Raw genomic sequence first — 25,119 nt, forward strand, 5'->3', positions numbered from 1 at the left:
TTTGGATTGGAGGTAGTCGGGCGTAAACGGACATCTGTTGCTATTGAGGGTCCCATTTGGTCGGGTTGATCGTGTGAAAGGGGCCCAAGACTGCTTTAACACTGATGTGCTGTGGTTTACCCACACCGCGGGTGCAGTGTAGTGCACCTGTGTCTATCCTATGGGTTAGCTGAACTTTGCCAAAGACTCCACTCCAAAAGCCGGTGCTGTAGAGGACGCATCGGCTTATGGGGCTCTGCTCCGCAGCTGCGTTCTTCCTCTACCGCCAGCTTCATTCACAACACTGATGCTCTGGTATGGTGGGTCAGCAACCTGCGATCTGGACTTGCCAACCCACCAGTCCAGAGCAGGAGGTCGCGGGCCACATCAGAGGGCTCCCCGGGCCACTGGTTGGCCACCCCTGCATTAGGGTCACTGGTTGACAGTGCAAGTGTACCTGTCAAGGGATGCAGCCAGGTGATTATAAAGAACCAGCCCCCCCCCCCCCCCCCCATTCACAATAAGTCTGCACAGGACATGGGGAAGCAAACGGCGATTTCTTCAGGGCAACAATATTTTGTACAATGTACAGAGATCACCCTGAGGGGAGTGTACGGTATATTTCTCAACAAAAGTGGAGTTACTCTTTAAGTAATAGTATAATATGTGTGTCCATATTCAGTATATGAACCCTATTTTTTTTTTTTCACATGCAGACCAAATTCTATCTATTGAATTGCATAGTCCTCTGTAACAGCTGTAATGTAAACTGGTTTCTGATTGGTTGTTGCTCTGTGACTCTGTTACATTGTATCTATATAGGATTCAGTGCTGATCTCCCCATACTGGGCATGGAATAATAATCCAACCCCCGGGATCCGTGTGGAATTCTGGGCTGTGTGCCGGGATGTCGGATAGTTTCCTTCTCAGTCCTGACTGCCAGCAATGAGGACATTGTTGATGTGATGTTTGTTGTCATTAGCAACAGGAAACCGAGGAGGAAGTCGGATCATCCTGTTTCTGGCCGGCCTGTCCCTGTGATATAGATCTGCAGCTTGTAGTGTCCCCCTGCCTGCACCACCCCCTGTGTGTGTCCCCTGCCTGCACCACCCCCTATGTGTGTCCCCCCCTGCCTGCACCACCCCCTGTGTGTGTCCCCTGCCTGCACCACCCCCTGTGTGTGTCCCCTGCCTGCACCACCCCCTATGTGTGTCCCCCCCTGCCTGCACCACCCCCCTGTGTGTGTCCCCTGCCTGCACCACCCCCTATGTGTGTCCCCCCTGCCTGCACCACCCCCTGTGTGTGTCCCCTGCCTGCACCACCCCCTATGTGTGTCCCCCCCTGCCTGCACCACCCCCTGTGTGTGTCCCCCCTGCCTGCACCACCTTCTGTGTGTGTGTGTGTGTGTGTGTGTCCCCTGCCTGCACCACCCCCTGTGTGTGTGTGTGTCCCCTGCCTGCACCACCTCCTGTGTGTGTGTGTGTGTCCCCTGCCTGCACCACCCCCTATGTGTGTCCCCCCCTGCCTGCACCACCCCCTGTGTGTGTCCCCTGCCTGCACCACCCCCTGTGTGTGTCCCCTGCCTGCACCACCCCCTATGTGTGTCCCCCCCTGCCTGCACCACCCCCTGTGTGTGTCCCCTGCCTGCACCACCCCCTATGTGTGTCCCCCCCTGCCTGCACCACCCCCTGTGTGTGTCCCCTGCCTGCACCACCCCCTATGTGTGTCCCCCCCTGCCTGCACCACCCCCTGTGTGTGTCCCCCCTGCCTGCACCACCTTCTGTGTGTGTGTGTGTGTGTGTGTGTCCCCTGCCTGCACCACCCCCTGTGTGTGTGTGTGTCCCCTGCCTGCACCACCCCCTGTGTGTGTCCCCTGCCTGCACCACCCCCTGTGTGTGTCCCCTGCCTGCACCACCCCCTGTGTGTGTGTGTGTGTGTGTGTGTGTGTCCCCTGTGTGTGTGTGTGTCCCCTGCCTGCACCACCCCCTGTGTGTGTGTGTGTGTGTGTGTGTGTGTCCCCTGTCTGCACCACCCCCTGTGTGTGTGTGTCCCCTGCCTGCACCACCTCCTGTGTGTGTGTGTGTGTCCCCTGCCTGCACCACCCCCCGTGTGTGTCCCCTGTCTGCACCACCCCCTGTGTGTGTGTGTGTCCTCTGCCTGCACCACCCCCTGTGTGTGTGTGTGTGTCCCCTGTGTGTGTGTGTCCCCTGCCTGCACCACCTCGTGTGTGTGTGTGTCCCCTGCCTGCACCACCTCCTGTGTGTGTGTGTGTCCCCTGCCTGCACCACCTCCTGTGTGTGTGTGTGTGTGTGTGTGTGTGTGTGTGTGTGTGTGTGTCCCCTGCCTGCACCACATCCCATGTGTGTGTGTGTGTCCCCTGCCTGCACCACCTCCTTGCGTGTCTCCCCTGCCTGCACCACCCTCTGTATTCTGTATACCCAATGTCAGTGCCGACCAGGGGAATGTGGCTGAAGGAATAGAGAGGATCTGTACCTGACACACAGAAATACCTGCACCACCTCCTGTGTGTGTGTGTGTGTGTGTGTGTGTGTGTGTCCTCTGCCTGCACCACCCCCTGTGTGTGTGTGTGTGTGTGTGTGTGTGTGTGTGTGTCCCCTGCCTGCACCACCTCCTGTGTGTGTGTGTGTCCCCTGCCTGCACCACCTCCTGTGTGTGTGTGTGTGTGTCCCCTGCCTGCACCACATCCCGTGTGTGTGTCCCCTGCCTGCACCACCTCCTTGCGTGTCTCCCCTGCCTGCACCACCCTCTGTATTCTGTATACCCAATGTCAGTGCCGACCAGGGGAATGTGGCTGAAGGAATAGAGAGGATCTGTACCTGACACACAGAAATACCTGCACCACCTCCTGTGTGTGTGTGTGTGTGTGTGTGTGTGTGTGTGTGTGTGTCCCCTGCCTGCACCACCCCCTGTGTGTGTGTGTGTGTGTCCCCTGCCTGCACCACCCCCTGTGTGTGTGTGTGTGTGTCCCCTGCCTGCACCACCCCCTGTGTGTGTGTGTGTGTCCCCTGTCTGCACCACCCCCTGTGTGTGTGTGTGTGTCCCCTGCCTGCACCACCTCCTGTGTGTGTCCTCTACCAGCACCACCTCCTGTGTGTGTGTGTGTCCCCTGCCTGCACCACCCCCCGTGTGTGTCCCCTGTCTGCACCACCCCCTGTGTGTGTGTGTGTGTGTGTGTCCTCTGCCTGCACCACCCCCTGTGTGTGTGTGTGTGTGTGTGTCCTCTGCCTGCACCACCCCCTGTGTGTGTGTGTGTCCCCTGTGTGTGTGTGTGTCCCCTGCCTGCACCACCTCGTGTGTGTGTGTGTGTGTGTGTGTGTGTGTCCCCTGCCTGCACCACCTCCTGTGTGTGTGTGTGTGTGTGTGTGTCCCCTGCCTGCACCACATCCCATGTGTGTGTGTGTGTGTGTGTGTGTGTGTGTGTGTGTGTGTCCCCTGCCTGCACCACCTCCTTGCGTGTCTCCCCTGCCTGCACCACCCTCTGTATTCTGTATACCCAATGTCAGTGCCGACCAGGGGAATGTGGCTGAAGGAATAGAGAGGATCTGTACCTGACACACAGAAATACCTGCACCACCTCCTGTGTGTGTGTGTGTGTCCCCTGCCTGCACCACCCCCCGTGTGTGTGTGTGTGTGTGTGTCCTCTGCCTGCACCACCCCCTGTGTGTGTGTGTGTGTGTGTGTGTGTGTGTGTCCCCTGTGTGTGTGTGTGTGTGTGTCCCCTGCCTGCACCACCTCGTGTGTGTGTGTGTGTGTGTGTCCCCTGCCTGCACCACCTTGTGTGTGTGTGTGTGTGTGTGTGTGTGTGTGTGTCCCCTGCCTGCACCACCTCCTGTGTGTGTGTGTGTGTGTGTGTCCCCTGCCTGCACCACATCCCGTGTGTGTGTGTGTGTCCCCTGCCTGCACCACCTCCTTGCGTGTCTCCCCTGCCTGCACCACCCTCTGTATTCTGTATACCCAATGTCAGTGCCGACCAGGGGAATGTGGCTGAAGGAATAGAGAGGATCTGTACCTGACACACAGAAATAAAAGGAAAATATTTACCTGTTTTTTACATTTTTCTTTTCACGAAGTTGTGAAACATTGTAACTTTCATATTCATTATTTGCAGTAAGGTGGTAATAACCAAGACATCTTACTACTATGTGGTGAATAGTCTAGCAAGCAGGATGAATACATACAAAGATTAATGAGCCGGAGGTGACACATGAATGCTCTTTGTTTCTCATGCACAATCTCACTTTGTCTTTCACTGGCACTCTCTTGTATGCTTGCTCATTTGCTCTTTTCGCTCTAAAGAGAGGGCTCTCATTTAATGCTCTTGTGTTTTCTCCTGTGCTCTCTCTCTCTCTCTCTCGCGCACTCTCACTTGCATGCTCTCTTGCACGTTCTTTCTCTCTGGCTTGCTCCCCCTGGTGCATATGCTCTCCCTCTCTGGTGCATGTTCTCTTGTGTGTTCGTTTTTTCTCTCTCGCGCTCACTCGTTCTTTTTCTCTCTCGCGCTCGTTCGTTCTTTTTCTCTCTCGCGCTCGTTCGTTCTTTTTCTCTCTCGCGCTCGTTCGTTCTTTTTCTCTCTCGCGCTCGTTCGTTCTTTTTCTCTCTCGCGCTCGTTCGTTCTTTTTCTCTCTCGCGCTCGTTCTTTTTCTCTCTCGCGCTCGTTCTTTTTCTCTCTCGCGCTCGCTCGTTCTTTTTCTCTCTCGCGCTCGCTCGTTCGTTTTTTTTCACTCGCTCCTTCTTTTTCTCTCTCTCGCACTCGCTCGTTTGTTTTTCTCTCTCTCGCACTCGCTCGTTTGTTGTTCTCTCTCTCGCACTCGCTCGTTTGTTTTTCTCTCTCTCGCACTCGCTCGTTTGTTTTTCTCTCTCTCGCACTCGCTCGTTCTTTTTTTTTTTCTCTCGCGCTCGTTCTTTTTTTTTTTTTCGCGCTCGTTCTTTTTTTTTTTTCTCTCGCGCTCGTTCTTTTTTTTTTTCTCTCGCGCTCGTTCTTTTTTTTTTTCTCTCGCGCTCGTTCGTTTTTTTTTCACTCGCTCGTTCTTTTTCTCTCTCTCGCACTCGTTCATTTTTCTCTCTCGCACTCGTTCGTTTTTCTCTCTCGCGCTCGCTCGTTCGTTTTTTTTCTCTTGCTCGTACTTCTGCACTCTCTCCCTTTTTTATTTATTTTTTATTTATTTTTTCTTCTTGTGTTCATGCTCCTCTGTAAAGCAACATTTTGGATCATAAACATTTTCAGATGATGATGAAGTTGCGTTGCATTTTCCAGAGTGGAGGGGGGGGGGGGGGGGGGGGAATATTTTCCTCTCCATAATTTCCTTTAATGGGAGATGCAGAATGTTCCTCGGGAAGGAGACGGAACCTTCCATTGTGTCTGCAGGATGCAGATAAGATTGGACCGGCTCCGGCTGTGAGAAATCTGAGCACTCGGGACAAAACTATGCCGACTATTGTGGGGGGTGAAGTGTTCAATCTCCGCTATATAATGTAGGACATTCTGTGCTGTACATGTATTGCGGACGTGTTGGTTATCTGTTTTTTTTTTTTTTTTTATACAGTGTCAAAATAAAAAAAACTAAAAAAAAAACTACCGGTTTTATTTTTCTCATCTACGCAGTCCATTGTACACCTCCCCTCCCTTCTATGGCCGCACATATTCTTCACCAGGGCAGCATGTGACCAGGTGACAACCACAGGAGCACCATTGGGAAACAGTGACAGTGTTGTCACCCTATAACAGGAAATGACTAAACATGGAGTCTCCTAGCAGGATCACTAGGGATTGGCGTGTTTTATTTAATTTTTTTCTTGGTTAGGTTGCATTTACTATTAACCAGTGGAAGATTTCAATAAAAACCTGACAGAGGGTCTAACCCTTTCCACATTCCTACCAAAACGCATGGCACAAAGTAATGCAGCTCCTGTAATCTGTGCAAGGAGGGAAACGGTGCATGTGCTGGCAAGAAGCGTGCTGATTGGAGGAGAGAGCTAATTAACCACTTAAGGACCGCCTCCTGCACATTTACGTCGGCAGAATGGCACGGTTGGGCACAAGCAGGTCCAGGTACGCCCAGCCGTGGGTCCCGGGCGCGCTCCCGCGACCCAGTCCGAAGCTCCGTGACCGTGGGACCGATCGCCGTTGGAGTCCTGCGATCGGTCACCGGAGCTGAAGAACGGGGAGAGGTGTGTGTAAACACAGCTTCCCTGTTCTTCACTGTGGCGGCGTCATCGATCGTGTGTTCCCTGATATAGGGAAACACAATCGATGACGTCACACCTACAGCCACACCCCCCCCTACAGTTAGAAACACAAATGAGGTCACACTTAACCCCTTCAGCGCCCCCTTGTGGTTAACTCCCAAACTGCAATTGTCATTTTCACAGGAATCAATGCATTTTTAATGCATTTTTTTGCTGTGAAAATGACAATGGTCCCAAAAATGTGTCAAAAGTCCGAAGTGTCCGCCATAATGTCGCAGTCACGAAAAAAAATCGCTGATCGCCGCCATTAGTAGTAAAAAAAAAAAATTTTATAAAAATGCAATAAAACTATCCCCTATTTTGTAAACGCTATACATTTTGCGCAAACCAACCGATAAACGCTTATTGCGATTATTTTTTTTTTTTTACCAAAAATATGTAGAAGAATACGTATCGGCCTAAACTGAGGACAAAAAATGTTTTTATACATTTTTTGGGGGATATTTATTATAGCAAAAAGTTAAAAATATTGCATTTTTTTTTCAAAATTGTCGCTCTATTTTTGTTTATAGCGCAAAAAATAAAAACCGCAGAGGTGATCAAATACCACCAAAAGAAAGCTCTATTTGTGGGGAAAAAAGGACGCCAATTTTGTTTGGGAGCCACGTCGCACGACCGCGCAATTGTCAGTTAAAGCGACGCAGTGCCGAATCGCAAAAACTGGCCGGGTCCTTTTCGCTGCCTAAAGGTCCAGGTCTTAAGTGGTTAACAGCCAAGAAGTATGCTGGTTGGAGGCGAGTGACAGGTGAGCACGTCACTGTGCTGCGTGAGGAAGCAGATTAAATTATGCTGGCCATATAACTGAGGACCTCTATTGGCAGAAAACAGGTACTGCAGGGTAAATCTCTAGATTGAAGCTGAATATTGCAGCGCTATCTCTGGTTATTTTACCTTTTTTTTTTTTTTTTTTTTTTTTTAATGTGCTATTGATTTTATCTCCCCCTCCCCCCCCCCCCTTTTATCTTATTTTTTTGCTGTTCTGCTTTTATATAGACCTTCTGATGGATAACATGAACTGATTTCACTTGCTGCCTGGAATTTGTATGAAGGGAATGTTCTGGCACACTTTAGTGAATATTTTAATCCGCTAGGCTCCCCTGGGTGGGAATTGTAATCTGTTTGGAAATGAAGTCTGATTCTTTTTTTTATTAATTCTCGCATTCTTTCAGCTCCACAGATGTCGGAGTCCCCGAGGTTCCGCGTTGCTCCAATCCGGTGCCGAACGGCCGCCCGCCATCATCCGGCCTCAGCATTTTGGACCGACTCATTAAAACCTGCCCGGTGTGGCTGCAGCTGTGCATGAGCCCGAAGCAAGCGGCGTCCATACTCGCTGAAGAGGCACCCGGGGTAGGTGGATGTGATCTCTTGGCTTCCTTAACCACTTTCTTACTGGGCACCATAGGTGTGTGCAGCCTATTACATTAGGGAGTGCACCCCCCCAAATCTCAAACACACACACCTTTCTCTGCAGCCTCAGCTGCACTGGACAGGGAATGAATGGGAGTGACTTCCTGTTCATTCACAAACTGAAGCATAGTGAACACGTTTTACTATGCTTCAGTTATGAATGAACTCAGTGAGTGTGTTGATTTAGAAAAGGAAGGGGCTGGTAAATTGCATATTTGACTAGCCCTTTCCTGCATCCCGAAACATCCCCCACAGCAGCCGAGGGAAGAGGAGGGAAGCCAGCAGCACTGCGTGAAGGGCAACATGGGGGGGGAGCCCAGCAGTAGGAGGAGTAAGCACTGCACAGAGTGATTAGTGTTTGCCCAGGCACCCCCCCCCCCCCTGCATATGCCTATGCTGGGCACGTTCACCCCCTTTATGCCCAGGCTTACTATATATATATATATATATATATATATATATATATATATATATATATATATATATATATATATATATATATATATATATATATATATATATATATATATATAATAAATTATGGTGTGTGTGATTATTTTTTTTATATATATATATATATATAATAATTTTTATATATATATAATTAAAATAATTTTTATATATATATATATATATATATATATATATATGTATATATATTCATAATTAAAATAATTTTTATATATTCATAATTAAAATAATTTTTATATATTCATAATTAAAATAATTTTTATATATATATAATATACTCAATTTGTGTTTAAAAAAAAAAATATATAAAATAAATTATTATTATTTTTTAACACTAATAGAGCTTTCGTTTTGGTGGTATTTATTAATCACTGCTGGGGTTTTATATTTCTCTTTCTCGTGTCACTGTCAATCAATGTCTCCCATCAGTGCTGCCTAACTTTATTAAAAAAAAAAAAAAAAAAAAACACAGCTGTGATTAAATGCTACCAAAAGAAAGCTCTATTTGTTTGGGTACAGTGTTGCATGACCGCGCAATTCTCATTCAAAGTGCGACAGCGCTGAAAAAATGGCTTGGGCAGGAAGGGGGTGCAAGTGCACGGTAGGCAAGTGGTTTAAACAGAGCTTTTTTTTTCTCAGAAAATAGGTGCAGGAACTCAACCACGACCCCGTTCAGATTTCAAAAACAGTAGAAGGGTCTTAAAGGGGCATTAAATACCAGGATTGCATTACATACAGAGTGCAGAGTTCAGGGGGGGTTACACGCAGAGCTGTCACTTGTAAATACAGAAACCGGACTTCTGTGTTTACAAGTGTTTGTGGTGAGCAGGCACCAAAGGGTCTGAGCCAAAGGTGGTGGAACTGAGTTCCCCCTGGAAAAAAAGCCCTGGGTTTAAAGTGTGGGGTGTTTTTTGTTTTTTTGTTTCCAAAACAATTGTGTTTGAAAAACGATCTGCTGTGCAAAAAAAACGACCATTTTATTCTCTAGGGTCTCTGCTGCAGAAAAAAAAAAGTCATGATGTATGAGGGTTCAAAGTAATTTTCTAGCAAGAAAAATAGGTTTTTACATGTAAACAACAAATGACAGAATAAGTCTGTGTCTGACGCAATCCATGTCTTCCAGGTCTTCCTCGTCACCCGCGATGTGGAAGCCAAGTGTATGGTCCTCTGGGTCCACTTCTCCGATCACAAGAACCCCGCCGATGTCCTTCGTTACAACATCCGGGAAGAGAAAACAAGTAGGTGACCTCCAGGGCCCCTTCTATTGTACGGACGTGTGCATGGAAAGCCAACAAGAAGGTGCAATGCATTGTGGGATTATAATGTAGGCTGCGCTCACATCCTGCATAGCATTGCTTGCCCATATTTTTATTTTTTATTTTTTTCCTCTATTTTTACATGCACTTAAAGTGTCACTAACCCCACATCATAAAAATTGATCAATAAATGCTATTCATACTCCGTCACCATGAGATTCGTTTTCTGCATTCTGCAAAAAACCTGGTTGATCCTGCTGCTCTCTAGCTCCCTCTTCTGTCCATTTTCCCCCAGTTCAGCTAAGGAATTTACAGCTGTCCGTGTTAATTTTGGCAGCAAATTTCAATTTCATTTTAGTCTTATGCCGCGTACACAAGACCGGTTTTCATGGCGAGAAAATGCAATTTTTTTTTAATTGGTCGTGAAAATGGTCATGTGTGCGCTCCAGAGCATTTTTCTCGATGAGAAAAATGGCCGATTCTTTCTTTCTTTCTTTCTTTCTTTCTTTCTTTCTTTCCTTCTTCCTTCTTTCCTTCTTTCCGTCTTTTCTTCTTTCCTTCTTTCCTTCTTTCCTTCTTTCCTTCTTTCCTTCTTTCCTTCTTTCCGTCTTTTCTTCTTTCCTTCTTTCCTTTTCTTCTTTCCTTCTTTTTCTTCCTTCTTTTTCTTCTTTCTTTTTCTTTTTTTTTTTTTTAGAACCTGCTCTAGTTTTTCATGTCGTCCTTTTTTCACGTCCTGAAAAATGGTCGTGTGTGTGAAGGCTTTAACGGAGGGGGGGTGGGGAACGCGCATGCTCAGAAGCAAGTTATGAGACAGGGAAATTGGCACAAGCAGTCCAAAGGGTGGCACCGTTCGAATGGAACTTCCCCTTTATAGTGGAATAGACAAGTGGGTGACTAAAGCGCTAGCCAACAGTGAAAATTAAAAGTGACCAGTGAAAAACAAAATGCTGCTCAAATCTAAAATGTGTTGTCGTACGTCGCCACGCTTTGCTCGAGCATTTTTTTTTTTCACGACCGTGTGTATGCAAGGCAGGCTTGAGAGGAATCGCGACAAATCACGTAGAAAAAAAACGTTTTCTTCTTTTTTCATGACATGAATAACGGTCGTGTGTATGCAGCATTAGTCTTGGGACTAAAAATGGCATTTTAGTTTTGGTTCTATTATAGTTTTCTGGAATTGTTTTTAGTTTTAGTCGACTAAAACTCATTTTAGTCATCTAAAATCTAATGGGTGTAGTTAAATTGTAATGCATTTCTCTACAATTCCAAACCTCTTATATATTGCTGGAGTGAAAAATCGAATATGTTATTTATGGTATTGAGGTATAAACATGCACTACAGACCAGTGTTCATTTTGATGTCCAATTGCTTTTTAGTTTTGGTCTTTTGACTAAAATGGCGTTTTAGTCGTATTTTAGTCATCTCAATTGTTTTAGTCGACTAAAATGGTATTAACCACGTAAGGAGCGCTTAACGCAGATATACGTCGGCAGAAGGGCACGGCTGGGCACAAGCACGTACCTGGCCTTTAGGAGCCCAGCCGTGGGTCCGAAGCTCCGGGACCCGCGCACTCGATCGCCGCCGGTGTCCCGCAATCGGGTCACGGGAGCAGAAGAACGGGGAGAGGTGTGTGTGTGTGTGAGTGTAAACACACCTTCTTCTGTGTGGCAGTGACGCTGATCGTCTGTTCCCTGATATAGGGAACAACGATCAGTGACGTCACACCTACAGCCATGCCCCCCCTACAGTAAGAATCACTCCCTTAGGGCACACTTAAACCCTTAGCGCCCCCTAATGGTTAACCCCCTTCACTGCCATTGTCCTTTTCACAGTAATAATTTTTTCGCTGTGAAAATGCCAATGGTCTCAAAAATGTGTCAAAAGTGTCCGATGTGTCCGCCATAATGTTGCAGTCATGAAAAAAATCGCTGGTCGCCGCCATAACTAGTAAAAAAAAAAAATTATTAAAATGCCATAAAACTATCCCCTATTTTGTAAACGCTATAACTTTTGCGCAAACCAGTAAAACGCTTATTGCGTTTTTTTTTTTTTTACCAAAAATATTTAGAAGAATATGTATCGGCCTAAACTGAGGATTATTTATATATATATATATATATATATTGTCGCTCTTTTTGTTTATAGCGCAAAAAGTAAAAACCGCAGAGGTGATCAAATACCACCAAAAGAAAGCTCTATTTGTGGGGGGGAAAAAGGACGCCAATTTTGTTTGGGAGCCACATCGCACGACCGCGCAATTGTCGGTTAAAGCGACGCAGTGTGGAATCGCAAAAAGGGGCAGGGTCCTTTATATATATATATATATATATATATATATATATATATATATATATATATATATATATATATATATATATATATATATATATATATATATATATATATAATATATATATATAATTTCAATGGTTTTAAATTGTGTGTTAACTTCTGTAGCACCTAATTAAATAGTTTGGGGAATGAGGGGTGCAGCATAAGTGGCTATGTACTTTCAGCCAGGGTTCTTCTTTAAATTGTGGTAGTCCTGGCACTTTTTTTTGCATTGCTCATTTTAAAAATAGTGTGACGTAAACAGGGGCGGACTGACCATTTGGGGGAATCTGACACTGCCCGAGGACCCCATGCCACTAGGGGGCCCCATCAGGGTTGCCAGCCTCGTTAAAACCAGGGACAGTATGTAAAAATCCTTCTTCTTTGTTTTTTTGTTTTTTTTCACATCTGTCCTTGAAATGTTCCTTTCCCGACATCCAGGGCCGATCCGCCCTATAGGCTCACTATGCAAGCCGCTTAGGGCCCCGCAAAGCTGCGAAGGGCCCCCCAAATTACTAGAGGCCCACGCCTGGTGAGAAGTCATTTTCGCCCCCTCACCCCGCTTCTCAACTCGCTGGCTACATGGGAGAAGAGGTAAGAAGTCGGCACCCCTTGCTTCCAAGGGAGGTCAGGATCTGCCCTGTCGACATCCTTTTGGTCTAAAAATCCCAAGATTATAGCTGCCACGCCTTCTTAGTACCTTCTCAGTGTGTGTGTATGTATTCTGTGTGTGTATGTATTCTGTGTGTGTATGTATTCTGTGTGTATGTGTATTCTGTGTGTATGTATTCTGTGTGTATGTATACTGCGTGTCTGTATGTGTATTCTGTGTGTATGTATACTGCGTGCGTGTGTGTGTGTATGTATTCTGTGTGTATGTGTGTGTGTGTGTGTATGTATTCTGTGTGTCTGTATACTGCGTGTCTGTGTGTATGTATTCTGTGTGTGTATGTATTCTGTGTGTATGTATACTGCGTGCGTGTGTGTGTATGTATTCTGTGTGTATGTATACTGCGTGTGTGTGTGTGTGTGTGTATGTATTCTGTGTGTCTGTATACTGCGTGTCTGTGTGTATGTATTCTGTGTGTATGTATACTGCGTGTCTGTATGTGTATTCTGTGTGTATGTATTCTGTGTGTGTGTGTGTGTGTGTGTGTGTGTGTCTGTATTCTGTGTGTCTGTATTCTGTGTGTCTGTATACTGCGTGTCTGTATACTGCGTGTCTGTGTGTATGTATTCTGTGTGTGTGTGTGTGTGTGTGTGTGTGTATTGTGTGTCTGTGTTTGTATACTGTATGTATTTGTGTGTGTGTGTGTGTTTACAGTACTGTGTGGCCCCATCATTTATTACCTGGGGGGCCCCATAATCTCCTATTGCCCGAGGGCCCCATAAGTTGTCAGTCCGCCCCTGGACGTAAACTGGAATTCCCCTTTTTACTATAAATATATACCGTAGGTTAGAACGGGGACCTTTTTTAATATCTTCCGCTCCATAGTGAGCCTCTTAGATGTGCCCAGGTTAGAGCACCACCAACTGGTCTACAAAGGTGCGCGCAGACATCAGGAAATTGTGTTCATTTGGGAAACGCCTGTGATGATCTCTAGAGAAAATCTCTTTCACAATGACTTTGTTTTCTAGTGAACTGTGTTCGCTAGAAAACTGTCATGAGTGTTGCATTTTGTCTTGCAAAATTGCAGAGTTTTTTTTTGCTGCTAAATGGTTGTCTGTAAATAGTTTAGTCCCCCATGGTCAACTTATTATTATTATTATTATTCAAGATTTATATAGCGCTAAAAGTTTGTGCAGCGCTTTACAACATCAGGGAAGATTGTACAATTACAATACAGGAGGAGTCAGAGGGTCTTGCTCATTGGAGCTTGCAATCATAAGTAACAAACTGCTATTTTTTTTATTTTTTTGGATGGTGTGGTGAGGGGTTACAACATCTGTTGGTTTTTACAGCTTAAAGGGGTTGTAAAGGTTAATTTTTGTTTTTTTATTTTCTAAATAGGTTCCTTTTTTAAGCTAGTGCATTGTTGGTTTACTTATCTTTAAGTGTGTGTGTGTGTGTGTGTGTGTGTATGTATGTGTGTGTTGCGTACAGCATAAAAAAAATAACTAATTGCGGACAGTACTTGTTACGAATATAAGGGAGTTGGTCAGATATACATGTTATTAGGGTGAACCTCCGCTTTAAAGCGGGAGTTCACCCAATTATATATTTTTTTATCTTTTCCCCTTCGATTCATGCTCGTTTTGTCTAGGGGAATCGGCTAGTTGTTTTAAAATATGAGCCGTACTTACCGTTTATGAGATGCATCCTCTCCGTCGCTTCCGGGTATGGGTCTTCGGGAGCGGGCGTTCCTTCTTGATTGACAGTCTTCCGAGAGGCTTCCGACGGTCGCATCCATCGCGTCACTCGTAGCCGAAAGAAGCCGAACGTCGGTGCGGCTCTATACTGCGCCTGCGCACCGACGTTCGGCTTCTTTCGCAAAATCGCGATGCGATGGATGCGACCGTCGGAAGACTGTCAATCAAAATAGGAACGCCCAGTCCCGCAGCCCATACCCGGAAGCGGCGGAGAAGATGCATCTCGTAAACGGTAAGTACGGATCATATTTTAAAACAAATAGCCGATTCCCCTAGACAAAACGAGCATCCATCTATGGGGAAATAGTGTCATGTGCGGGTGAACCTCCGCTTTAAGTATAATATTTAAATTTATTTTTACATTCCTGAAATTCATACATTTTCTGTCTTTCTTTCCTTTTCCCCGCAGTGATGTATTTGGAGGGCTCCTTCCTCATCTTCGAAGATATATTTAAGCTTGTAGGATTCTATTGTGTCAGCCGGTAAGTAGTCCACAAACCAAAACTGTCCTATGACCGGTCACATGAGGATTCATATCTGACCACAGAACCTTCTGTTGAGTTGTTGTGACGCTAGATTTTTTTATTTTTTTCTGTGACTTCACATTCTTCCCTATTTGCTGTACCGTGTTTCCACGATTTTATTACATATAGAGTTGTAGATTCTCCCTTTTTATTGGTTATTTGCATAGGCGTGCGCCCAGGGTGTGCCTGGGCACATCCGAATCACCCTGTGCTGGGCAGATTTCTGCTTGGCTGCAGAGAAAGAAACTGGGGAATCTCTGTCCTCCGCTCCTGCCCCTTTCTCTGTCTCAAAAGTGACACATCAGGGGTCTGTTTAGACTTTGATATTTCACCAAAGCTCCTAAAAAAAAAAAAAAAAAAAAATTGTAAAAAAAAATATTTAAATAAATTTATAATAAAAAAATTGTAAAATGAATAAAAAAAAAATTAAATTGTAAAAGAGCAAAAATAAAAAAATATTAATCCAAACTACTGACACATCTCTGCCCTACTGACTCTGGGCCATATTCTCAGAAGAGTTACGACGGTTTATCTCAGGAAACACTGTCGTATCTCTGTTTTTTGACCCGCGTATCTATGCGAGCGATTCCTAGAATCATTTTCGCATAGATTCGCTGTAGATCCGACAGGTGTAAGTCGCTTACACTGTCAGATCTTAAATGTAATTCGCCGCCGGCCGCTAGGTGGCGTTTACGTTCAGGTCTCATTTGTTTATGCAAATGAGCCTGATACGCCGATTCCCAAACGAATTTGCGTCGCGTAGCCGTCACTTACATCGTTTGCGTAAGGTTACCCCTGAGGGGTAACCTTACGCCAGTCCGCCGTATGCCATGTTAAGTATGGAGTCGGGTCCGCGTCGTCTTTTCCCGTCGGCGTCATTGACGTTTTCCGTCAAGAACTGAACTGCGCACTGGGCTATTTTAAGCAGCGGCGCATGCGCAGTTCGATCGGCACGGGGCGCGCTTAATTTAAATACAAGCCGCCCCCCTTTGAATTACGCGGGGATACGCCGGGCCTTTTACACTACGCCGCCGCAAACTACAGAGCAAGTGCTTGAGGAATACAGTACCTGCTCCAGTAAGTTGCGGCGTAGTGTAAATGGCTTGCGCTACGCCGCCGCACAATCTTAGAGATTCTGGCCCTCTGTCCATTACTATATATTAGTGTGTATGTATAACATACATACATGTGTTTGAGCTTTGGGGTGCACACCGGCCTAATGCAATAGCCTGCGCAAACTTATGTTTTTTTTGGTATATTTCTGCAATCAACAGCTGCTGAAATAAAATCTCAGCCATATAGGGAGTTCCTTGTTTTTAACTACTGTGACCCAACTGGTAGACTAGCTCTCAGACCGGAGCAGTACAAGTGCAAATTGCACGTCCCCATATTTCTGGGGAAATCTATTTTTAAATGTGTTTTTGACATATTACACATAAAGTTCAGAAATTAGGTTGTCATAAATTACAATATACCGTATATATATATTGTAATGTATGACAACCTAACGTCTGAACATTGTGTATGTGTAATATGTCAAAAGCACCTTTAGAAATGGATTTACCCAGAAAAATGGTGATGTGTTCAATGCTTATTTTACTGACTGTATATGGGATCGCCTGTCTGTTAAGATGAGGATACAGATATACCGTATTTATCGGCGTATACCGCGCACTTTTTTGCCCTGAAAATGAGGGCAAAATCGTGGGTGCGCGATATATATACGCCGATACCCGCGCCGAGTTTGAACCACTGCGCTGGCATATACCGAGCGCAGTACACTCGGGTATAGTAGGGCAGGCTCGGCTCCTCTCGCGGTCATGTCCTGGACGCACAGGACGTGACCGGGAGAGGAGCCAAGTCAGCGCGGGGATCGAGCGGGGAGGACACCGCAGAAGGACGCCGGACCCGACGAGGAGGACACCACCGAAGCCGCAGACGGACGCCGGACCCGACGAGGCCGCCGATGGACGCCGCGCAAGACACCAAAACTGTAAGTACTAAAATGTTTTTTGTTTTTTTTTTACAGGAATGCGGGTCCACATTAGGGGTGCGCGCTATACGCCGGAGCGCGCAATACCCCGATAAATACGGTACTTGCCTTCCCGACTGTCCTTGATTTGGAGGGACTGTCCCTGTATTGGAGCCAAATCCCTCTATTCCTTGTTACTCCTTAAATGTCCCTCTTCCTGGTCTGAGGTATAGGCCTCTGCAAAAAAAAAAAAAAAAAAAAAAACTTTTTTTATGGAATCTGCAGGGCTATATTCATCCTGTAAAACTGCAGGTACTTTCGTTTCTGCCCCATTTGCACAGAATGAATGTCGCCCAGCTATTTTCTCTCCATGTTGAATGTTATTCCTTTTATATAAAATGGATTAACTTTTTTATTTTTTTATGCACCTTTTACATTTCTAAAAAGGTTGCACTGTCCTAAACCTTGCATACAACCCTTTAATTAAGGGATATTTGTTTATTGGTGAGTAGCATGGATATAATTTTTGTAGATATACAACATTTCATTTATGTAGTGTATGATGGGAAAGAGGGGGCTTTAAATGTTGTCATGAACAATATAAATCCTGAATCTTTATCTATCTATCTATCTATCTATCTATCTATCTATCTATCTATCCTATATTATAAATATATAAAATGATTTAAAGCGGTAGTTCCCCCTCAAAATTTTTTTTACCCTTAGACTGATGCTCATTTTGTCTAGGGGAATCGGCTAGTTGTTTTAAAATCGAAGCTGTACTTACCGTTGTAGAGAGCGATCTTCTCCGCCGCTTCCGGGTATGGGCTGCGGGACTGGGCGTTCCTTCTTGATTGACAGGCTTCCGACGGTCGCATCTATCGCGTCACGATTTTCCGAAAGTAGCCGAACGTCGGTGCGCAGGCGCCGTATAGAGCCGCGACCGTCGGAAGCCTGTCAATCAAGAAGGAACGCCCAGTGCCGAAGACCATACCCGGAAGCGGCGGAGAAGATCGCTCTCTACAACGGTAAGTACTGCTTCGATTTTAAAACAACTAGCCGATTTCCCCCAAACAAAATGAGCCTCAATCTAAGGGTAAAAAATGTTTTATGGGTGAACTCCCGCTTTAAATTATTAATATATTGGGTAAAAGCCAAATCTGATTTGCTCATTAAAACAAGGCTGATATTTGACCATTAGGACATCCTCGTATACACCGACGATACCAATCACTGTTGGTGGACCCCTGTTGATGTAAACATCCCTTGTAATAGGCATAAGAGTGAGATATGGGGTCAATAAGTCCCCAACATCTTGCCTCCAGTCTGGGAAGCCCGATATCAAAAATGTAATAAATTTGGCTTCCCAGTCGGGGGCGGCACCATTTTTTCGAATGCAGAGAGGCCGGGCGTGACATCATAACAACATCACGACCGGCCTTCGAACGATCGTGGAGACTCTGGGGACCATCTGGTCCGCCGGAAATCTCTTGTCAGCATCCGGCACCAGCAGTTCCCTTCTCAGACTCACCGATGGCAGGGGTGAGTCGGTAGAAGTACTGGAGGGTGATGGGAGGGGGGGTGGGGGGAGCCTCGCCACTCGCCACCTGTAAAGAACAATCAAGCAGCTGAACAGCCACTATGGTCATTCTTATGGTGTAGGGAGTCACTGGCTGAAAAAAGAAGATATTTGAATGAGGTATCGTTCAGATATCACCGCTCAAACCGATGTACGATGGACGTGCAGTGGGCGAGAATCGGTTAAAGTGAAACAATAAAAATTAAATATTTCTTTAAATATCTTGCCTGGGGGGTCCCCTTAGTCTGCCTGTACAGTGGCGCATGATAGGATGCTTCTGGGTCCTAGAAAATGTATTATTATTATTATTATTCCCTTATTACTGCCGGCGCTTCTCCGTTCGCCACACCCAGACTCTGTACAGGGAACAATGTATATAAAAGTCACCCAACACAGATGATTAGATCTACACACTGTTGGATTTATTGGTCTTTGTACAGAATATTTTATAATATACATTCAAGATGTAGCCCACCAATGGGATATTACCAAACCATGCCAAACTCCTCCCCCATAGACATACAGTTATTCATAGAATTTCTCGCCTGTCTATGTTCAGACAGTTTTTTTTTTTTTTTTATAACCATAAACAGGCTATCACATCAGTTAGATTTGCGGTTAGGACAAAACTAAACCAAGTCTTCCATCTTCTCTATAGAAACATCTCTCTTCCAACTTCAGAGCAACAATATATTTAAAGGAGTAATAACCCAAACCAAGAAACGTATATTAGGGGGGCTCTAAACCGCCTCCTTTTTGGCGCTTCTGTCTGATGTGGTTTACTGTGCCGCAGCAAAATTAAATTAAATTTTGAAAGAAAAAAAAATTGTAATTTAAAATTGCTGTAATGTATAGCTGACTTCCGGCAATATAGATAGAAATCAAGGAAAAAAATTGGTGTGGTTCCCCCCCAGTCCATACGGGGTATGGATTTTAAGGGGAACTCCACGCCCAAAAAAGCAAAGGGTTCCCCCAACTAAAAGCTATTTTTTTTTTTAAAAAAGGGCAACCCCCCCCCTTTTTAAAAAAGGGCCCTGGGGACCTCTGGGCCCTTTAATTATATAGATATAGTGTGTGTGTGTGTGTGTGTGTGTGTGGTGTGTGTGTGTGTGTGTGTGTGTGTGTGTGTGTGTGTGTGTGTGTGTGTGTGTGTGTGTGTATATATATATATATATATATATATATATATATATATATATATATATAAATATTTACAAAAAAAGGGGGTTGCCATCCGGGACCTCTGGGCCCTTTAATAAAAAAAAAAATATATATATATATATATAGTCCTTTAATAATAATAAATTGGCCCTTTTGATAAAAAATAAAATAAAAATATATTAAATATATATATTTTTTTAATAAAAAATAAATAAAAAAAGGGGGGGTTGCCGTCCAGAGTCATGGGAGCCACTGGGGACCTCCGGACCAGCCTTATATAGTGTGGCGCATGGACTTGGCCCCCTGAGCCATGATTGGCTAAAGGCAACCCTGCCTTTGGTCAGTCATGGCTCTAACAGCAGAGCGTGCTGTGATTGGCCAAAGCATGCAGGTCAGACGCATGCTTTGGCCAATCCTCAGACGTCGATGCGCTGCGATTTTATTTATTTTTTTCCAGTGCAGTATGGGGCTTTCCGCGGTGCTCTGATTTGCTGTGAAAGTCCAATAACGTTCGCTATTCGGCAAACACCTGATGTTCACGTTAAGCATGCATTTGACTCTAACAAATGGGGCCCATCCCTACTTAAACTATATAACGTAACTTGAACTGATGGTGCTGCACTAATATTCTGTGCCCTGATTGTTTACACTGATCTACTGACAAGCTTGTTGCTTTTTGGCAATTCTTTCCTTGCAGGAAAAGACCGTAAATAACTGGCAAGTCTGTTGGTTGATTTATATATTCTATCTATCTCTCTATATCTATCCACACACCCTAAATAACCTTTTGAGGCTGCTTCCTTTCTTCTCGGAGAGGCACTCGGTCACGTCTACCTATGCATGCTAGGCCATAGTGAGATCTGTGACTTCTGCAGTAGAAGTCTTGTGGTTTTGATGTTTCTTTGCCACGTTTTGACACTTCCTGTTTTCATTGTGTGAACTTTGCAGAAGACTTTTTTGTAGAATGTTTTCTACCTAATTCATGACGTAACCGAGCCAACATGCAACTGGTGAATCTAAGTCTCAGGGGTTTCTCTTTTTTTTTCAGAGATATTTTACAGTCTCCACTGCGGCTTCCATACATCATATCCAGAGCCCAAACCTTGAAGGACCTGGAAACTCTTTCCAACCTTGGTTCAGGTAAACCCATAATGTGAATGTTAATCAACTGAATGAATGACTTGTATAGCGCAACGCATGCGAACTGAATCGCCTCTGGGCGCTTTTTCCAGCCAGTATCTGCTTGGCTGGTGCGGTCATTTTTTCCCCCGTAGGATCATGACACGCTAGGGACACACAGTCATACACACATATATACATATATATATACTGGGCCAATTTGGACGAGATCCAACTTACCTACCAGCATGTCTTTGGAGTGTGGGAGGAAACCAGAGTACCCGGAGGAAACCCACGCAGACACAGGGAGAACATGCAAACTCCAGGCAGATGGTGTCGTGGTTGGGATTCGAACCAGCGAACCTTTGCTGCTAGGCGAAAGTGCTACTCACTGCACCACTGTGCTGCCCCTGAATGTTAATCAACTGGCAATCTGTAAGTGAACAGACTACTAATTTATGAACCACACGGTGCAATAGTTGGTTTACTGGAAGCCCAAATGAAACCCAAAGGATGACTGTGACGAGCCTGGTTTTAAGAAGGGAGGGGGATTCCTTCCTGACTTCCCAAATTGGTGAAGATTGGTGGGTGTGTGGGAAGATTGGTGGGTGTGTGGGAAGATTGGTGGTGGATGTGGGAAGCTTGGTGGTGGGTGTGGGAAGCTTGGTGGTGGGTGTGGGAAGCTTGGTGGTGGGTGTGGGAAGCTTGGTGGTGGGTGTGGGAGGATTGGTGGTGGATGTGGGAAGCTTGGTGGTGGATGTGGGAAGCTTGGTGGTGGATGTGGGAAGCTTGGTGGTGGGTGTGGGAGGATTGGTGGTGGATGTGGGAGGATTGGTGGTGGATGTGGGAAGCTTGGTGGTGGATGTGGGAAGCTTGGTGGTGGATGTGGGAAGCTTGGTGGTGGCTGTGGGAAGCTTGGTGGTGGGTGTGTGGGAAGCTTGGTGGTGGATGTGGGAAGCTTGGTGGTGGATGTGGGAAGCTTGGTGGTGGGTGTGGGAAGCTTGGTGGTGGATGTGGGAAGCTTGGTGGTGGATGTGGGAAGCTTGGTGGTGGGTGTGTGGGAAGCTTGGTGGTGGGTGTGGGAAGCTTGGTGGTGGGTGTGGGAAGCTTGGTGGTGGATGTGGGAAGCTTGGTGGTGGGTGTGGGAAGATTGGTGGTGGATGTGGGAAGCTTGGTGGTGGGTGTGGGAAGCTTGGTGGTGGGTGTGGGAAGCTTGGTGGTGGGTGTGTGGGAAGCTTGGTGGTGGGTGTGGGAAGCTTGGTGGTGGATGTGGGAAGCTTGGTGGTGGGTGTGGGAAGCTTGGTGGTGGGTGTGGGAAGCTTGGTGGTGGGGGTGTGGGAAGCTTGGTGGTGGGTGTGTGGGAAGCTTGGTGGTGGGTGTGGGAAGCTTGGTGGTGGATGTGGGAAGCTTGGTGGTGGGTGTGGGAAGCTTGGTGGTGGGTGTGGGAAGCTTGGTGGTGGGTGTGGGAAGCTTGGTGGTGGGTGTGGGAAGCTTGGTGGTGGATGTGGGAAGCTTGGTGGTGGATGTGGGAAGCTTGATGAAGTTTCATGGATTGATTGATAATTAAAGATGGGTGGATGATATTTGGATGCTGGATGGATTAATGGCTAGATAAGTGATGGCTGGATTGAAGATCTGATGGATTGATGGATGATGATGGGTGATAATGGATGATTGAATAGACGTTAATGAATGTATGGCGGCTGATGGTTTAATAGATGATGATTGATGGATGATTATGATTGTCGAAGGTTGGATGATGGGGACTTCCTGGATTTATATACCACCAACAGGATGAGCAGTTTGCAATATAAGAGGAGACCGTACAGTTAGGTGGTTTAGGAGGCCCCAGCCTGTGAGATTAAAATCCAGCGATTCCCAGGATCAGAGGATTCTTGCACATTCTTTCATTAGAGAATATCTAAACCCAAGAACAAAAATGTCCTGGCCTAGGGTGACAACGCTCACTCATTGCACTGTATCTATGGAAGGAGTCATGGTGGTTACCTTGCTGATTTGGACTACAACAGTGGCGGCTGATGCTCCAAAATTTTTGGGGGGGCGCAAACTGAAAAAAAAAACATCAATTGCGGCCTCGCTGTGCCCCATCAATTGGGGGCAGTGTGCCCCCCCCCCCCCGGCCAGCTTGACCCACCTGTCTCGGGTCAGCGCTGTTCTCCACGCTCCCTCCGAGTCCTCAATGTCTTCTCCTGTCCTCTTCTGCTATGAATGGATGCCTGATTCCTCCTATCGCTATGGTTCCCTCTTGGCGGCCCAATCCGAGCCAACGGAAATCTCCGAGCTTTAACAGCTGTTCGGCAACTGTAGACGCCGCTTTATTCTTCACGCCGCTTCTAGAACAGGAAGGGGCAGCAATGGGCGGATCAGATGTGATATTGAGCAGTGTTTTTTGTTTATACACGCTACTCTACATACATCCAAGGGGCAGCAAGTAAAAGCACTGCTCAATATCACATGAGGCTCCACCCCTTTTTCCGGCTCTTGCTGCGGCGTGTAGTATAGAGCGGCGTGTCCTCCGCCCCTTGTCGCTTGTGAAGATCACATGAGTCTCCGCCCTGTTGCGCGGCGTGTATGATCGGGAGCAAGCGCGTCTACAGCTGACGATCGGCTGTTGAGGCTCAGATTTCGGAATACATACATTTATGTGTGTGTGTGTGTGTATATAATAATATTCTGGACCTCCTTCACACATTTTCCTTTACACAACCACCGCTCACTGGATATTTTCTCTTTTTTCCCCACCACTCTCTGTAAACCCGGGGAGATGGTTGTGTGTGAAAATCCCAGTAGATCAGCAGTTTTTGAGAAAATTGAGAAGTGGGGGGGTGTTGCCGCTGCGAATTGAGACTTTGGGTGCTGGAAAAAAAGGGGGGGGGGTTGCCCTGGGGACATATGGGCCCCTTACAAATAAAAAAATAAATGTATGTATGGTATGTATGTATGTGTGTGTGTGTGTGTATGTGTGTGTGTGTATATATATATATATATATATATATATATATATATATATATATATATATATATATATATATATATATATATATATATATATATATATATATATATATATATATATATAAAATAAAAGGGGGGGGGGTAGCCCTCTGGGCCCTTTAATAAAAATATATAAAAAGGGGGGGGTTGCCATCCGGGCCCCTTACAGCTGTACTGCCTATACCCCCCTGATGGCGGCCCTGGTTGTCGCCATCAGGAAACCCACCCTGAAAAATGCCATGCAACCATCACTGGAGCGCATGTAGAGATGAAGAGGCTGCAGGAGATCGGCAACAAAAGATGAATAAAGGGAAAACAAGATGGCAATTTTTTGATACATGGTGCAAACAAAAATGTGTTTCAGTTAACGTTTTGCAACTATTTTAATAATCTCCGTGATCTCAATAGATAATATATATATTTTTTTTTTTTGTACAGGATTCTGGGACTCCTCCATAAGAGACAAAAGAGGCACGCTCATTCCTCATCCCGGTAAATTGGCGTCCTGTGGCCGTTTGCGGAGCGGAGACGCCTCCGATGCACCGAGTGACTGCGCCTGTGAAATCGAGCTCACGGCAGGAAGCGGCAGATTGTGGTTTGTGAATCCTATTTTTATCGAGGAGTGTGGCAACGCACAGGCCTGTGATAAACTTCCCCTTACAAACTGTGTTGCAAAAGCCGAAGTTCAGCTCCCCAAAGTTGTTTACAGGAGACCTCCTCCTCCTCCTCCACCACCGCCTCTTTCGTTACATAAGCCTCCCCTTCCGTCTCTTCCTCCCTCTGCGCCTCCCCCAGATTATATACTTCTACATTCACACTCGCCAACGTTGAGTTCTCCTGAGATTTCCTCCCCTACGCCTTCAAGTTTCTCTGACCAAAGTTTGATCTCCCCTTCTCAAACCGAGACGCCACCACTGCCTTCTTCTGGTGACGCTCCTTCAGATGAGACAGTTTCTCAATGTTCTTCAACTAACGCACAGTCAGATGGACCTCTTCCTCTGAATTCTGCTTTGGACGCCCCAGCTGATCTGTCTCTGGCTTCATCATCCTGTTCTTCTGTTGCTCCTTTAGTGGAACATCTCACGTTATGTTGCTCTAGTGACCCGTCATCTTCTGAACCTAAACTCTTAGAACCTGAATGCCCTCCTACTTCTGTTGATTCTCCACCAGCTGAATCTTCTAGTCTTGAATGTAAGACGGATGTGTCCCTTTCCTCATCGGCTCCTCCAAACTTAAACCAGGCAGACAACTCTAAGGGGTCTTCGGGCATCCAGGGGTCTTCGGGCATCCAGGGGTCTTCGGGCATCCAGGGGTCTTCGGGCATCCAGGGGTCTTCGGGCATCCAAGGGTCTTCGGCCATCCAGGGGTCTTCGGCCATCCAGGGGTCTTCGGCCATCCAGGGGTCTTCGGCCATCCAGGGGTCTTCGGCCATCCAGGGGTCTTCTGCCATCACAGGTTCTTCCATCATCGATGATCATATGGTTGAGAAGCCTTCTGCAGATATGAGAATCATCAATTCAGAAGAGAAGAAAGACGTTCCAGTAAATGATGTGCATCCAGGAGCATCTCCAATTAAGACTCCTGTTCGCCTGCCACCTGCTGTCCCGAAAAGGAGACCTTCTGGTAAAGTTCCAGAGACTTCACCCAACGTTTTTTCAGTAAAACCA

General features: G+C 46.0%; 1 protein-coding gene across 3 annotated transcripts in view; it reads left to right on the forward strand.

The window, feature by feature from the left end:
• RIN3 (Ras and Rab interactor 3) overlaps window positions 1-25,119 on the forward strand; it is an 84,522-nt gene that overhangs the window by 36,109 nt on the left and 23,294 nt on the right. For all 3 annotated transcript variants that reach the window (XM_040333379.1, XM_040333380.1, XM_040333378.1), the window contains exons 2-6: window positions 7,416-7,593; window positions 9,248-9,362; window positions 14,492-14,564; window positions 20,367-20,458; window positions 23,891-25,119. The exon at window positions 23,891-25,119 is cut by the window's right edge and continues 814 nt beyond it. In XM_040333379.1, the coding sequence (XP_040189313.1) occupies window positions 7,416-7,593; window positions 9,248-9,362; window positions 14,492-14,564; window positions 20,367-20,458; window positions 23,891-25,119 (1,687 nt within the window). The remainder of the gene's footprint in view (window positions 1-7,415; window positions 7,594-9,247; window positions 9,363-14,491; window positions 14,565-20,366; window positions 20,459-23,890) is intronic.

Source organism: Rana temporaria, chromosome 13 (assembly GCF_905171775.1).
Source record: "Rana temporaria chromosome 13, aRanTem1.1, whole genome shotgun sequence".
In the NCBI taxonomy this organism is placed as follows: Eukaryota; Metazoa; Chordata; class Amphibia; order Anura; family Ranidae; genus Rana; species Rana temporaria.